Genomic DNA, 15,151 nt, shown 5'->3' with positions numbered 1-15,151 from the left:
CCTAGGCTGATTTTTTGTTAAAAGCTGAATAGCAGCCTCTTGTCTAAGTTTCAGTTTTCGGTATTAGTAGAGCAGACGTCACACGAAGGTTTTCCAACCAAGGAGAGGCGCCATACCCTGAGGTGCTTCTTTCTTGGAAAACCTAAACAAACCTAACCGGTACTGCCTACATTTTTTGGCTCGTCTGTTTCAATCCGCCATATTTGCCTATCACTGTTTGACCTTGTGTTGTAACTCTGTGATTTAGCGCCGCCAGTTAATTGTGCACCGAGTGAGTGTAGGCCTTGTGTGGTTAAAGAACATTCTTATGCCTTATTTTTTCATTTGAATGCTAGGATGCATTGAAAAGATGAAGTCTGATTTTATGACCATTATGGTCACCACCCCACCCACTCCAGCCATTGATTGGCTGATCCAATTTTTGTTTGGCTCCTCATAGTTTCCCAACTGACATACAAACCTACAACCTACAAACCTACAAACTTACCCTACAACCTACCCTAAAACCTACAGCGCCTCTCCTCGGTTGGAAAACCTTCGTGTGACGTCTGCTCTACTAATGTCCAGTTTTCTGTGCCAGTCTTCTTGTGGTGTCTAGTCTTCTTGTTCGCTTGTGTTTGATTGATAATTGATATTGAATTGTTAGGGTATGGAGATGGGCAGGGTACCTACCTGCAAAGTACAAGTTCCCCTTATTTATTACTTTAATCGCCTCTTCAGCTCAGGCTATCTTTGGCATTTCAAGTTACTAATGCAGTCCTAACTTATCAATTTTCTTGCCATCTGTTATCTTGGTTTTATCACTGTTTGCGTGAACAAGTTCGCCAAGAACTTCACTGGAGCAGGTGCCTGATCTCCATGGCTATTTAATTCATCAATCAATACGTACCTCTGCAATCATGTCTCTGCGCTGTTATTTGGTCAGAGCAGTGATAGTGATTTTCCCAACCCTCATAACCTACATACCAACTTATGATTACTTAAGATTCTTATGGAGCTTTCATCAGCAACCTTGACTTCTTTGACACATCCTCATTACAGTGCTTGTGTGATACCATCTGCTTTAACATCAAGAATCTATGGTTATTGTACAATGTATTTGGTACCTACATTTATCATTTTGCAATTTTCTGTTTCAGACCAGGCCATGGTGATGCAAAACATGATCTGGTAGATGTGCTTACAAGAAGAGCACAAACATGGTGTTCGAGTCTGTTGTTGCAGATGTCCTCAATCGATTCCTTGGGGACTATGTTGAAAATTTGGATGGGTCCCAGCTAAAGCTGGGAATCTGGGGAGGTGAGCTGCATTTTATTTTTTCCTATGATATGCATGATTATTTTTATGGATGTTGGTATCATTAAGCATTCAGTTATGAATTTTAGCCATCATTTTTTTTTTAGCTTGTGAAAATGTCTTTGATAAGCATTCTGAAAGAATTTCTTGTTCAGATAATACTACTTACCTATGAAATGTACCTCTGTGCACTCATTTGGTATGGAATGTTTACAGATAGTTGATGACATTTAATGCATTATTTTCAGGTGATGTAGTCTTGAAAGATCTAAGGCTCAAGGACAGTGCTCTGCAGGATTTGGACCTACCTATCAAAACTGTATCTGGCTACCTTGGTAAGTTGGGCATCATCAGTTTGCAGGTACCTGCAAACTGATGATTGAACCTGCATGTTCAAACAGTATTCACCTGTTAATCTCACTTGATTGATTAGATTTATGTTTAATAAATCTGGGAAGGAGACAGGAAGCGTCTGACCTGTCTGTCCATCCACCACAGGTAAGCTGGTGCTGAAGATCCCCTGGAAGAACCTGTACACTGCTCCGGTGGTGGTACTGGTCGAACGGCTCCACCTGCTGGCAGTGCCCAGCCAGGGGGTGGCCTATAACCGCGAGAAGGAGGACGCCAACGCGCGCGACCTGCGCAAACAGCAGCTGAGCCGATACGAGCGGCGCCAGCAGCTGGCCGACAGTGAGTCCCTGTGGGTATGGGCTAGAGATGTCAATCGGATACCAACTTTTTGGTATACCGATACCAAACCGATACCAACTTGGTATTTGGTATTTCAATCCTAATGTGTTTGGTATTTTGTTGGTATCATGAATCCTCACTAATGTATAAGAGGCTAAGAAATCGGTAAAAAGTTGGTATTTCTCTCATGTTCCCAAGTTGGTTTGGTTTCGGTATTTCCCCATGGTTTTGGTTGGTATTTGGTTTGGTATCGGTATTCCGATTTTCTGTAATTGACATCACTAGTATGGGCATACCTGGGCCCTGTTCGGTCTCAGTTTTTTATCAGCAGGCTGCGAGCATGCCGCTATTTCTTGGCTCCTCATTGGCCAAATTCACGTGGTCTCTTCATTACACGGACAGGGGCTTCCCGACCAGGGAAGGGACAGGGAAAGAACACGGGTGGGGAGGGCGACGCTTACAGCAGTGATGAAACCTAGATGGCAGCGGACGCTAATGAGTAATGGAAATCATTTAATCGAAATGTCCGATTAAAGAAAGCCTTGTAGCAAAAATCGTCGCCAGTGGAGCTGTGTTTTCATTCGTGAAAGTCCAACGATATTCCGAAGAGATATGGTTATCAGGAACTCCAGTCGCAAATGGCGCAGCGGCAGCCGGCAGCAGTCCATTCCTGCAAATGTAACTACTTTGCTTACGTAACAATTCAAACGAGCAGGGGTATTTGCGTCATGACAAAGCATCGTCGGCACGGTGTAAGGTAAGGCTATTATTTGATCGATGGGACTCCGCAATCGGACGGATATACTCGTACCTACGCTTTTAGCGGCTGCTAGGCCATTTACGTTGGTACTGCCTACAATCATAACATATTGTTGAGCAGCGAATATTGTTGAACATATATGTTGCTCAATGTTTGGTAGATTGAAGTGCTGAATCATTTGAGAACACGTTTACTTGCTGGCACACTGAACACTAGCATTTGATTAAATTCTACTCCACACATTTTACCACTACCCGAGAAATATAATTTCCTCGCAATGTTGAACGGTTATGTATTGGAATTGCAAATCCTGACGAGAAACGTCAACGGCAAGTTTATGGCCCCCAACCGCTCACGATGGATAACATGTCAGTGTGTTACATAATCTTGACGCTTTGCCCGTCACGGAAAGCTCAGTGCTCACTCACGTGTTGCGTTGTTTTGGGTTGATTCATTCGGTAGTTATTCGTGCTTTGCATTTTTTTTACCAGCCATCTTGAGTGTTGTGTTTAGTAAGGGGACGATGAAGCATTATTCTGATGAGGACATATTATCTCTAAATGAGGTTAACTTTCCCGGTTATGAACATTTTTTAAAAGTCTCTGTCAATTGAGTATTGACGCCAAGACGTGCCGCGCTCGTAAACCCGGCAGTTGCTGGGGTATTTCGCCACCCATCGTTTGCTGGGGGGGGGGGCGTTAAACGCCCCCAGCCGATAACTCGAGAACCAATAGGCGCAGCGAAACGCACGAGGCGGCAAACGAAAGAACGCGACGAGACGCTTCAGATGAGTACTTTAAAGTTGAATTTTGAGGTCACAGGTCAGGTCAAGGTCAGGTCAAACACCTGAAATGGGGCTTTCAGTAGCATGGACTTCAGGACTTCGCAATGGGCGCCTCTCGTCATAAACTCTGTCAAAACGGTGCACAATCCATCATATAAGGCCTACAAGAGTGTCAGCTCCATATAGGGGTCAGTCAAGCATAGGTCAGGGTCAAGGTCAGGTCAACCGGGCAGGCACATATCCCCGAAAATCAAAACTGATATTCGCAGCCTGTGACACATGTTTTATAGGTAATTTGGGGCGTAGAACACGATGGTGACATTCATTTTACCATATGTGTACGTGTTTGGCTAAAAAAGTTAAATTTAAGAAATGCATGTATGATGGTCGTGAAGTAGTCACGAGAAATTGCCAAGATTCAGTTCAAGATTTTGGAAAATGCGGAACGACAATCAACAATCGAAGATAGCCATTTGATTGTTCATGGTATTGGCAGTCTAATGGCGTTTACGGCATGTCTGTATGTCTATTCTGTGATTTTATATGATTTTTTGAACATATGCCGTTTTTGGTCAAAAACTCAAATGATGACGTCACTAAAACCTCGAAATCTCAAAAATTTTCCGACCGATTTTTTTAAAACTTTGTCACAATAAACTTCAATCAATTTCCTACAGGTACCCAAAATTTGGCGCGCCTGCGGCGCGCCGTTTTTATGCTATGGCCCGGCGAAAAAAGTGGGGGCGTTTAACGCCCCCCCCCCCAGCAACTCGCGGGTTAACTAGCCTCGGGTCAATACTTGGCGAAAACTTATCTCCGTTGGTTGGCCGTGCAACATAGCATGCATAATTCATCTCCCGCACTCCGCGGTCCGGCCGCCGCCTATAGCCGTGCTCTGGGCCGCAGTAGCGGGGAGGGTACCGGTTCCAGGCGGGTTGCGGTCGGAGTTGGACCCGCCGACTGAGGGGTCGGTCGGTCCGACTCGGTTAGACGGCCGGTTGGCACCGTGCCCAGCCAGCCGCCTCCGACCCACGCCAGGGTGCCGAACGGGCGTACAGTTGGCACTTTTTGCCGATTTAGGGGAACTTCCCTTTCCTGTTTGCTCACCGATATCTAGAGCGACCACTGACAATGACAAAACATTACTAGTGAGCGCTGTATCTCATTTTCATTTATGTAATGCAGGCTACGTGGGACATTGTGTGTTGAGTGTCACAGGAAAAAAAGACAACAACATGGCAGTCACGTACATACATTGTACAAATGGTTACATTGTCGCGTAACAATGATTAGGGCAGTACATTGTCATATATGGCATTTTTTAGATGGGGAGTGATAAATGATGAAGTCTAATGCATACGAGCTGTTTGCAAGCGCTCGAATATGGATACCTTGATCGTAATCGAGGATTCCGAATGAAATATGAAAGTTTCGTTTCGAGTCGACAGCCTATTCTAAAGGGCTCATACACGCATAAATCGTGGCACGTGCCGTGAGCTTCAGTGAATCGCTTATTCAACCCGGTTGATAGACCATATTGCCTCTTTTAGGGCAAACTTTGAATATTTTGGGATAATTTGTGATTCATGATTCTTGCAGATGTCCAAGCTGAATGGGTTCATACCTCTTGCACCGTTTCTGCTAGTGACCTCCTGTGGTCTCCGTTGCTGGTGACGACCCTGACCGTGTAACCCTCTCTCCTCGACAGCGTCCGAGAAGCTCAAAGAAAAGGACGACACGTTCGTCGAGAAACTGGTGACGCAGATCATCAAGAACGTCCAGGTTACTGTCCAGGACATCCACATTCGCTATGAGGACCAGGTGAGTGGACTCTGTCCGGTGACGCGCCTCCCCGGGACGGATGGGGAGCAAGGGAGATTCGGTCGGGTCCGGTGGGCACACACCTGTAGACTGCACGTGTGTCTGGTTTCGAGACTGACGATTGGGCAGCTGTAGGGAAGGTGGTTATGGCCAGGCATACTGTGAGATTGACTGGCTAGACCGCACGCTGGTGTTTTGGTCGGGACCGTGTGAAGACTGGGTCGATTGCATGGACGGTTGCGCTCCGCAGTGCGGTCGAGACGGAAATAGAGTCGTTCAATGGCGATGGTGAGGTCAGTATTGCGGTCGATTGAAGAGCGAATAATAGATAATAAGATCAAGCTAAATCGAGTAACACGAATCGGACTGGTGATGCACTCAATCAGAGATCGAAGATCGTGGTCTGATCCAGCGCTTACGGTCGATTGTGCGTTGGGCGGCATTAATAATGCCGGTTGTCACAGAGTAGCTATACCTATGTGAACAGCCACTCTGAAGCGGTGAGCGGGCGTCAGGCTGGGTCGATAGTACCGCGTATTCACGCCATTCCCGGTCGGCATTACTGACCCAGCACCGCTGAGTGGTTCGGGTGCCTCCGAGGACGGACCGTGATTGTGGTGTATCGCCGCAGGTGCAACCAAGCTGGAATTCCTCAAAACTCCTGTGTCACTGGCAGCGGCTCTCTTTCGCCGAGGGTCCGAATGGATGAGCTTATGTCGGCATATCTGCTGCGCTTCTGCTTCAGAAGCTTCAGAAACTTTTCCATAGCACTGCATGTATTTTTCTCCATAGACATCCGCCGCTACGCGATGCGGATGCTCAGTTTTCTGCACTAGACTGGACAATGGACATCCAATCGAGTTAGATCTCTGGGCACCAACTGGTTTGATTGTTCAACTCGGCGATCAGAAGTTATTGCAGACCGGTATGTTGACGTGCGTCGTGCAGCTTACCGACCGGCGGGGTAGTCGTAGCGTGCCAGTGAGCTATTTCGTCGCCCTCCCTCCCTTGCCCCACACACACGACGGGTGGCACAGGTGTGACTGACCGGGCGGGGGAGGGAGGGTAATCGTTAGATGAAGGGGAGGGAGAGGGAAGTGATTCCCTAAAAGGAGGCGCAGATTTATTCCGCTAAAAGTGGTTCGCTTAAGGTTTAACGGTATCCTCAGAGATTACCCGCGGTGTTATGCCATTCCGATTCGTGTTTTGCATCCGCTGTTGTCTATAGTGTTTGCGCACTGTTGACAGCTCTAGTTTTGTCGTAGTGGCTCTAGTTTTTGTTGTAGCTTGTCTTTATTACACTTAATCGATTGGGGATGCTGTTATAATCCAAAGGCCATTGTAAAAGTAGCCCGTCCAAGCCATCTCGTTTGTTGTAATGACCTACACCGAGCCCAGCGTCATTGCTTTCGGGGGAGACCCGAGCTTCACCGAAGGCTTGTATATGGTTGACAGTTGTCAATGCATCTTTGCTTGAGTCCGTGACCTGGTGCAATGCTCATTGATGCATTCCAGATCACCCCTCAGATAGGTCGTTTCCTGCGGCTGGACTCCAGTTCAGGCAGACTGCGTCATTTGCCGGACAGTGTCACTGGTCTCAGGTCTGCCTTCTGCATGTCTGTTCATAACTCGGTCTGCGACTTGCTGTGCAAAATCACAGAAATACGGCCATAGGTGTTCTATTTTGGGTATACAGTCAAATGAATACCGTATGTTTTCGATACGACGTAAACTGTAGTTCCGGTAGTTCGTGTTCGTGAATGCCAAGCAGCTGACACGTTCGTAGTTTGCCCTTATTTAACTTTTGTAATATCGGCAATATTCTATGACGCACTGGGCCACCAGTCACTGGGCTGTGTGCCTTGCCCCTCCCCCTCTGTTGGCAAATAAGCCGGCTGAACGTAATGTGATCCCGAGTAAAGCCAGAGGGGCGCTGAGTCGATCGGGGCTGAGGGGCGGGGAGCCGCCGCCCGCCCGCCGTGGGGTCTGCTGAGGGATGAGCCGGGGGAGACTGGGGGGGGGGGGGGAGGGGGGCGGCCACACCGCTCTGTAGTTAGTGAAGAACACGGTAGGTTTCGTTTGTACTGACGGCGCTCACTGTCACCAGCTGATTAAATTTTCACAGCCATTGACACTCGACAGGCATGCGTCTGGCCTGGTTCTGGAACGTGGAACGTACTGGTAGATAGGGCCTTGACGTGCTCTTTTGAAATCAAGTCTAGAAAGAGCAGTGCCCCGTATAATACCTACTCCAGAAATTTTACGAGTGAGGTATAGTTTCCTGGTAGAGCGGCATCTATGTCCGGAAAAAGTCAACAGCTAAACGCATTGAAGGCGCTGAGATGTGTGCAGAAGTTGAATTTGCTATGCACATACCCTGTGGACTGTAATCTGAAGGCGGACCGCCAATCGACGCTCAAACACACGGCGCCGCGCAGTGCCGACCTTCAGTTGCAGCAGCTGCACGGCGCCACACGGGCCGAGTATGACGGACGTAGTGCGTCACCGATAGGGAATGCGACGCGCAAGGTGGGGATGAGGTGCGTGGGGGGGGGGGGCGTTATTGGTCGGCCCAGGGGTTCACGGCCAAGCTGTGAGAACTTTGAACACCTAACGAAGTAATTGTTATATTGCCGCGTTATCAGGAAGGACTGCGGTGGCTGCCGTTTCACCGTTATTCAAGGCAGAGGGAGAATCATTTGTCCGTGTCTCTCCACCTCGTATTGATCCGAGGAATCTGGAACGAGCTTGGACACAACACGGCTTTACCCCTCCCCTCTCCTAAACCTTCACCACCGCGTGACCAACCATTTCTGGCCTAGCGACTACTGTTCTGCTCCGACGCTGTTTGTGATTCATCTGTTCAGAGTTTGTATCGTCAGCGCGGTGGTCTGCGCAGAGGGACCAGTGCCCGTACGGTTCAATGTCGAGCTCTGGCGAACATTTGACGTGGTCACGGGCGTGGGCACAGGTGTAGCTAATCAACGGCCTCGGACAAACAGCTGACATAGCGACAGGCTGTGCGTCAGAGTAGCGCCGTTACCCAGCATATGTCCGACGCAGCAACTGATGGCACACAATGCTGCACAGCAACTGACCCAGAGATGCCTCAATGTCAGGAGGCCAACGGGGCTGAGACCGAGCACTCGGAGCTATTTGTTCCTCCGACAGCGGGCCACTGAACCGGACGATTGATGATGGTGCTATCTGCCCCGGCCGAAAAATCGCCGCTCTCAATGCATTGTACACGACCCGCCAGCATCACAAGGGCACTATCAAATCTGACCAGCCCGTAAAATGTCAGCTCAGTAATCTATGTGGCGTAGACGCGAATTTTTACGGGCGGGCTGGGCTGAGCTACTAAAACTTTGAAGTTTGAACGATGCCAATGAGCAAGTTTGTGCTGTCGATAGTTGCTGCCATTGCAGGGTCACTTTGTGAATGGATGTTCGGTTCTCGCATTTAGATAACAGCTTTATTTACACAAGGGATTGCCCACTGCCCAGACTTCGGTCTGATAAGCTATCTGCTACTCAACACTGTTCGCTTGAGTGACTCTACCAAACCTCAGCCTTACTATCCGAATTCCGGTGTAGTCCGGTAATTGATTCGGAGTTCTGTTTTTTTTTTTCATTTCGATTCTATCCGATTTTTTCATCATAGCTCTCCGTTCCAGTTCTAAACGCCGTGTGCCTTCGTCGTACACAATTTATGTATTCAACACTGCATGAATAAATCAAGATATCATCCGACTGCGTCCACCCCCCCCCCCCCCCGCCATGCGCTCCCATTCCGTGTTTGCATATTTTCCTTCTGTGTCTCCAGATCACGGCGCCGGACACGCCGTTCGCGCTGGGCGTCACGCTGCACAAACTATGTCTGGAGAGCACCGACAACCACTGGAAGCCGGCCATCGTCACAGACGCCGTCAGACAAATCTACAAGGTGGGTGGTGTCAGATAAATCTACAAGGTGGGTGTGTCAGACAAATCTACAAGGTGGGTGTGTCAGACAAATCTACAAGGTGGTTAACCGACGCGGTCAAGCAAATCTACAAGATGGCTTATGTCAGGTAGAGCTACAAGCCGAGCAATGAACGAGCTCTAAACTATGAATGCAAATTCGGGATTCTAAGTAAAAGTTTCGAAATAAGGTAGCTCTAAATTTGATTATTGAACAACTGCGGCCTTACAAACGTCTGCACTAGGGACATTTCGTGAAAATTCGCTATCACCATTTTCAGTTCTAGTGGATGCTTGCCATTTTTTTTCTGTGCGGGTGTTCTTCAAATATGCGATCCACATATTTCTATCATGATCACACCGAGGCCGTACGTTTAGTGCGCAGAATACATACGGTATGCACCAGCTAACATGGTAGGCCTGCTGTCTCGCCCGCCGTGTAGCACAGCCCCTCGTCTGCGGCGGCGGTGGCGTCGAGTCCCCGGGGTGTGCCGTCGGCTATATTGTGGCTCGGCGCGACGTGTTATTGGACACGGGGATTAGACAAGTGGATGGAGGGGAAGCCGACACAGGTCATATGAGCCTGACACGGACCGAGGTGGGGGAGGGGGAGGGGGTGCTGAGGAGGGTAGCACTGGGTGGGGTCTTTGGTGAACTGACATGCCACATTTCCTGCGGTGTTGCGTTACGTGCGGTTTAGACCGGCAGAGGAAATGGAACGCTTACAAAAATATCAATGATGACCATTGGCCATTGTGATCCACATAATGCGTGCCAAGTTCTGGTGTTCGTTTTTGTCGCCTAGTTTCATTTCCTGTTCAGCATCAGCTGTATTTTGTATGTGCCAGTCTGTCGGCGAGCTGCAGGTCTGTGCATACAAATAGTTAGTGTGTGTGGCGCCATTTCCTGTGTACTTTCGCTTACCTCATGTGTCCATGCCCGTGCTGACCTGCGCTGCGTGCCCCCCCCCCCCCCCCCCGTCAGCTGGTCAGCCTGGATAGTCTCAGCGTGTACTGGAACAGTCGTACCGAGCTGTACGGACAACTGTCCGACCAGGAGCGGGAGAGGCGCCTATTCTGACCTGCCTATCCCCCCCCCCCCTCAGCTGGTCAGTCTGGACAGTCTGAGTGTATACTGGAACAGCCGTACCGAGCTGTACGGACAACTATCGGACCAGGAGCGGGAGAGGCGCTTCATCGCCGAGATCGCCACCTCTGACAGCGTCCCGCCCGGCGCCAAATACAGTGAGATATAGATACAGATACGGGGAGATGCAGATACAGTTACATATATTAGTGGGATACCGTCCCGGCCAGCGCCAAATAAAGTGAGATACATACCACCCCGCTAGGCAGCAGATACAGTTGGATACATAGCACCCACCCGGAGTCAAATTCAGTGGGATACAGAGGCAGATGCAGGGAAATACTGTCCCGCAAGGGAAATGGGAATGGTGGGCCAGATGCAGTGAGATTCAGGGACACAGTTATATGCAGGAACAGATGGCATTGGCTTTCCCTGTTTACCCCGGCTGACCGCTGACCCACCCTTGCCGGCAGTTCTGGGTCCGATCAACGCCAAGGCGCAGCTGAAGCTGAACCCCAAGCCGGAGCACGACGGCAGCGGCTTCCAGATCCCCAAGGTGTGGCTGAACCTGGTGCTCGAGCAGCTGGCAGTCGGTGAGTGCCGTCACAGAAAAGGGTGGGATGACACCCTGTTTCGTCAAAGTGGGTTAACGGACGGCTTGGCATGGGGATACTGCTGGTTGGCTATGACAGGGGGATGGACTTTCCTGCGGGGGGACGGGAATGACGCCCGTTCCGTTGCTAAGTAACTTCTTTTCCGTCACCGGGTAGTGTCAGTCTGGTCTGTATTGGTAGGGGTAACAGCATGTTCCACATGGGGCCAACGTTGTCTAGTCTGCCACGGGTTTGCCATCTTTTCGAATGGCTGGGAGTGGTGGCAGTTGATATGAGAGGCACGTCGTATAGCTTGTGAGTGTGTCAGTCAATTGACGCGCTGGTGTTGATCGATGTATGCCGCTGGGTTGTAATTACCGTGTCCGTCCACTGTATCGTGTGTTTGTGGTGATCAATTATTGGCTACCTTATTGATCTAACGCCTTGTTCGTCCAGCTGGCCACCATGAGTCCATGTGTATTATTTATGTAGGCGCTGTGACCGTTGTCGGTATTACATCGTGTATAATGTGACAGGTGACAGCCACGTTTGATAAATAGGTACCACTGCTAGCTCTGTTCATGTTTGCTGTAAATGGCGCCGCGGGAGATTATGATACACTGTTAAAGGGACCCTTCCACCTTTAAAAAAGTTTATGAATTGGCATGAAAGTGATGTCGCTCGGTTCAGAAAGAGCGAAAACGAATATCTACCAAATTTCACCGAAAAATATTCACCGGTTTTCAAGATATTAGACTTTTACTTTTGTTTACTTTTTGGGATCTCCGCTGTTCCTAGCGACTTTATTTAAAAGTGCGGCATTTGTTGCGCGCAACGCAGCATATTCCACCGCGTGCTACAAAACGTTTTAGTCAAACATTTAACGGACGTTCGAAAGCCTGATGACGTCATCAGATTTAAGTGCCTATACCAATACATTGTGGCACTTATTTGCACAGATGTCAAAATCAAACTCAAATTTCTTTGCGATGAAGTAATTGCTGGAGAAACGGTTTTCACGGCACTGATTTTCAAAGAACGTCCATCAAGATGGCTATCTCAACTCAAATCTAATGTTAAGGTGGGACAGTCCCTTTAAGGGATGTCGTAAGACATGTGATGACAGCTTGGTGGTGTTACTTCGTCTCAAGCAATACGGAGAGCATGCTCTTCAACTATAGGCAGATACGAGTCGAGTTCCTGATAAGACACACCTAAACACCAAAAAGCTATCGGGAACGTACTCGTATTGCCAACGCATATCTCGCCATGGTATGCCGTTTGAATAGTTAATTATGGAGTCCGCTACTTCCTCCGAGCCAATTCGTTGGAGCTTACAATATGCAGGACCAATCTTCTCAGCCCCAACAGGCCATTTGTAACCCTGACCTTTGCGTCGCTGATTCTATTTCTTGGCCGCAGGAGTAACAAAGTACCAGTACCGGGATATGATGGAGCTTCTGCAGAGCATGGAGCGTATGACACTGGCCCAGCCCTACCGCAAGTACCGGCCGCAGGTCACGCAGTACCACGGACATGCCGCCGAATGGTGAGTGAAAACTAACGGCTCGATCCAAATTCGCAAATTGATTTAGAGGATATCTTCTGAGACAGCCATTGTTCAAAACGCCCGTGTCATTAGACGTTTCTCGTTACGTTTCTCAAATGTCTTGTTTGGCGCTTAGTGTATCACGTCCGCGTCCGACATATTAGTTGGCTAGCGTCTGACCTGTACAACTATGTTCTTCTTATAGGTGGCGATTTGCGTACAAGTGCGTGCTGAACGAGATGGTGCGCCGCCGCCGGCGCAACTGGTCCTGGGTCCACATGAAATCCTACCGGGATATGTGCCAACGATACGCAAAGGTATGTGGAACCGGGCCGATCTGGTCAAAGTTAAACGTGGATGTTCATATCAAGAACGACAATCAATCGAAAGAAAGAAACAAACAGAGAAATAAATTCGTTTCACAGTTCCTTATTATATAAATAAATCAATCAATCAATCAATCAATCAATCAACCATGTCGATCAGCGATAAAAGCTTCGGTTACATCTTGAGTCTGTTTCGCATGGTGTGGTTATTGATTGCATCTCTGGCTTCTTCCTGCAGGCGTATAAGACGAAGCTGACGACCAAGAAGGTTCCAGCGGACGTCCAGGCCAGGATTGACGACTATGAGTTCAAGCTGGACATCGTCAACGTGATCATGATTCGTCAGAAGGTCCAGCTCGAGGTATGTCATGTCAGTCAGGGCCGTCAGGCGGGGCCGTATTTAGCGTTGATGATAAACTAAGCGGCGTGGGTTTCTGGAGTTATTGACGATCCCACAAGACGTTATATCGTTAGTTCTCTTGTACACTGAAATCTGCTCAGGCTAGTGCAGTGGAGTGGTCCACTGGTGTTACTCTATGGCGAATTTGTATCATACCTTGTTCTGCGGTCGCGGACTAGATCACTCGCAGCCTCGTGCTACGGCACGCTGCTGATTCCATAGCCCAGTCCCTGACAGGCGATGTTCCCCTTTATTTCACCATCCAACCTTTCCTTGGAGGCTGCCGGCCCTTGCGTCCTTTCCCAATATTGACCAGTGATGTGACCTTCATCCCAGGTGGACCGCCAGGTGGAGCGACAGAAGAAGGAAAAGAAAGAGTCGGGATGGTTCGGCGGGTGGTTCGGTGGCGGTAGCAAGACAGACACCACCGCCGATGATGGCGACATCGGTAGGTTATCGGGCTCTCGACACTCGTGTTTAGTCAGCTGTAATTGTATTAATCCAGTGATGTAGGTACATTTTATTAACTTTGCCCATTGTGATGCTCTTATTGCAGCTGTTGATTGATGACCTTTGACTATACGTTTTCTCTAAACCGCTCAAGATGTTTTGAAATCAATCCGTTCCGCCTCATGCCTTCCTCACTTCTGACGCTGAAGTGACTCGTAGGCGTGGTATAAGTAGTAACATCGTTTCTGTGTGTGCCCCGACAGCCAAGCAGTTCGAGGCTGCCATGACGCCTGAGGAGCGGCAGAAGCTGTACGCGGCCATCGACTACCAGGAGAACGCGGCGCCCACCGAGTACCCGGCCGAGTTTGAGGCCGTCCAGCTGGCGTTCCGTCTGGGCACGCTACGGCTGGCTGTCGAGGACGAGGAGGCCACTCCGACGGCCGTGCTGCGGCTCAGCCTGCGCGCGGTGGACGCCAGTCTGGCGCAGCGGCCGGCCGCCGGCGCCGTGCGCGTGGAGACGTCCATCAGCGAGCTGCGAGTGGACGGCGTGCCGGACGGCGGTGGCGAGTCGCCGGCCATTGCCTCCACCCGGTCCGGCAGCGCGTCGGCCGCCCTGCTCACGGCTATGTTCGAGACCAACCCGCTGGATGGAGAGTGTGACCAGAGACTGAGGATGCGCAGCCAGCCCGTGGAGATGGTGTACCACGCGGAGACGCTGGGCAGACTGGCGGCTGTGTTCCGACCGCCGAGACATGTGCAACTCTCCCAGCTTCACGCAGCAGCCATGAGCAAGCTACAGGAGCTGAAGGAGACCTCAGCGCTGAAGATGCAGTATGCCATCGAGACGCACAAATCACTCGACCTGGAGATCGACCTTATGGCCTCGCAGCTCGTGGTTCCAGAGTTTGGAGACATTACTAAGGAGGGTCGCCGACTTGCTGTGAACCTGGGCAGCGTTCGACTGCGCTCTGCACCACGCCAGGTGGATCCAGTCAGTGTGCGGAAGATGGCCAGTCAAGGCACCTCCTCGGAAGATATATTCACCACCATGGCCGCCCAGGCGTACGATCAGTTCGACATTGACCTAGAGGATATCGAGGTGGTCATGTCAGTGCCTGGAGAATCGTGGCGTGAGGCGCTGAAACTGAGCGGCTCGCCACAGCATCTGGTACGCCCCATCAGTCTGTCGGTTTGTGTGAAGAAGTGTCTCATCACAGACGACCCGCGTCTGCCGGTCGTGAAAGTTGACGCCGCCATCTCTAAACTCAGCTTCAGCATATCAGGTACGCCCCGAAAGCGCCGTTTGTGCTACCCGTGTGCAGATTCTGTAGTTTCATTCTGGACTAATTGTAAATCACATGGCTGCGTAGTGATCTCGCCGTCGACGCGCGGCCATCAAACCCCAACAAACAGCGAAGCGTAAATCGCAGGTAA

At 49.8% G+C, this 15,151-nt stretch overlaps 1 protein-coding gene across 1 annotated transcript in view; it reads left to right on the top strand.

Annotated features, from left to right (window-relative positions):
* The first annotated feature begins 1,138 nt into the window (after window positions 1-1,138).
* The window catches only part of LOC122367014 (vacuolar protein sorting-associated protein 13-like), a 26,829-nt gene continuing 12,816 nt past the window's right edge, over window positions 1,139-15,151 (top strand). Inside the window, exons 1-12 of the mRNA XM_043339756.1 lie at window positions 1,139-1,299; window positions 1,545-1,631; window positions 1,795-1,986; window positions 5,239-5,351; window positions 9,177-9,296; window positions 10,419-10,557; window positions 10,873-10,992; window positions 12,415-12,541; window positions 12,747-12,858; window positions 13,106-13,228; window positions 13,604-13,715; window positions 13,981-15,000. Coding sequence (XP_043195691.1) covers window positions 1,200-1,299; window positions 1,545-1,631; window positions 1,795-1,986; window positions 5,239-5,351; window positions 9,177-9,296; window positions 10,419-10,557; window positions 10,873-10,992; window positions 12,415-12,541; window positions 12,747-12,858; window positions 13,106-13,228; window positions 13,604-13,715; window positions 13,981-15,000 — 2,365 coding nt within the window. The 5' untranslated portion in view covers window positions 1,139-1,199. The remainder of the gene's footprint in view (window positions 1,300-1,544; window positions 1,632-1,794; window positions 1,987-5,238; window positions 5,352-9,176; window positions 9,297-10,418; window positions 10,558-10,872; window positions 10,993-12,414; window positions 12,542-12,746; window positions 12,859-13,105; window positions 13,229-13,603; window positions 13,716-13,980; window positions 15,001-15,151) is intronic.

This window comes from Amphibalanus amphitrite, unplaced genomic scaffold (assembly GCF_019059575.1).
Source record: "Amphibalanus amphitrite isolate SeventyFive unplaced genomic scaffold, NRLGWU_Aamphi_draft 000845F_arrow, whole genome shotgun sequence".
Classification (NCBI taxonomy): domain Eukaryota; kingdom Metazoa; phylum Arthropoda; class Thecostraca; order Balanomorpha; family Balanidae; genus Amphibalanus; species Amphibalanus amphitrite.
Note: the sequence above shows the minus strand (reverse complement) of the source record. Positions and strands in the feature narration are given on the sequence as shown.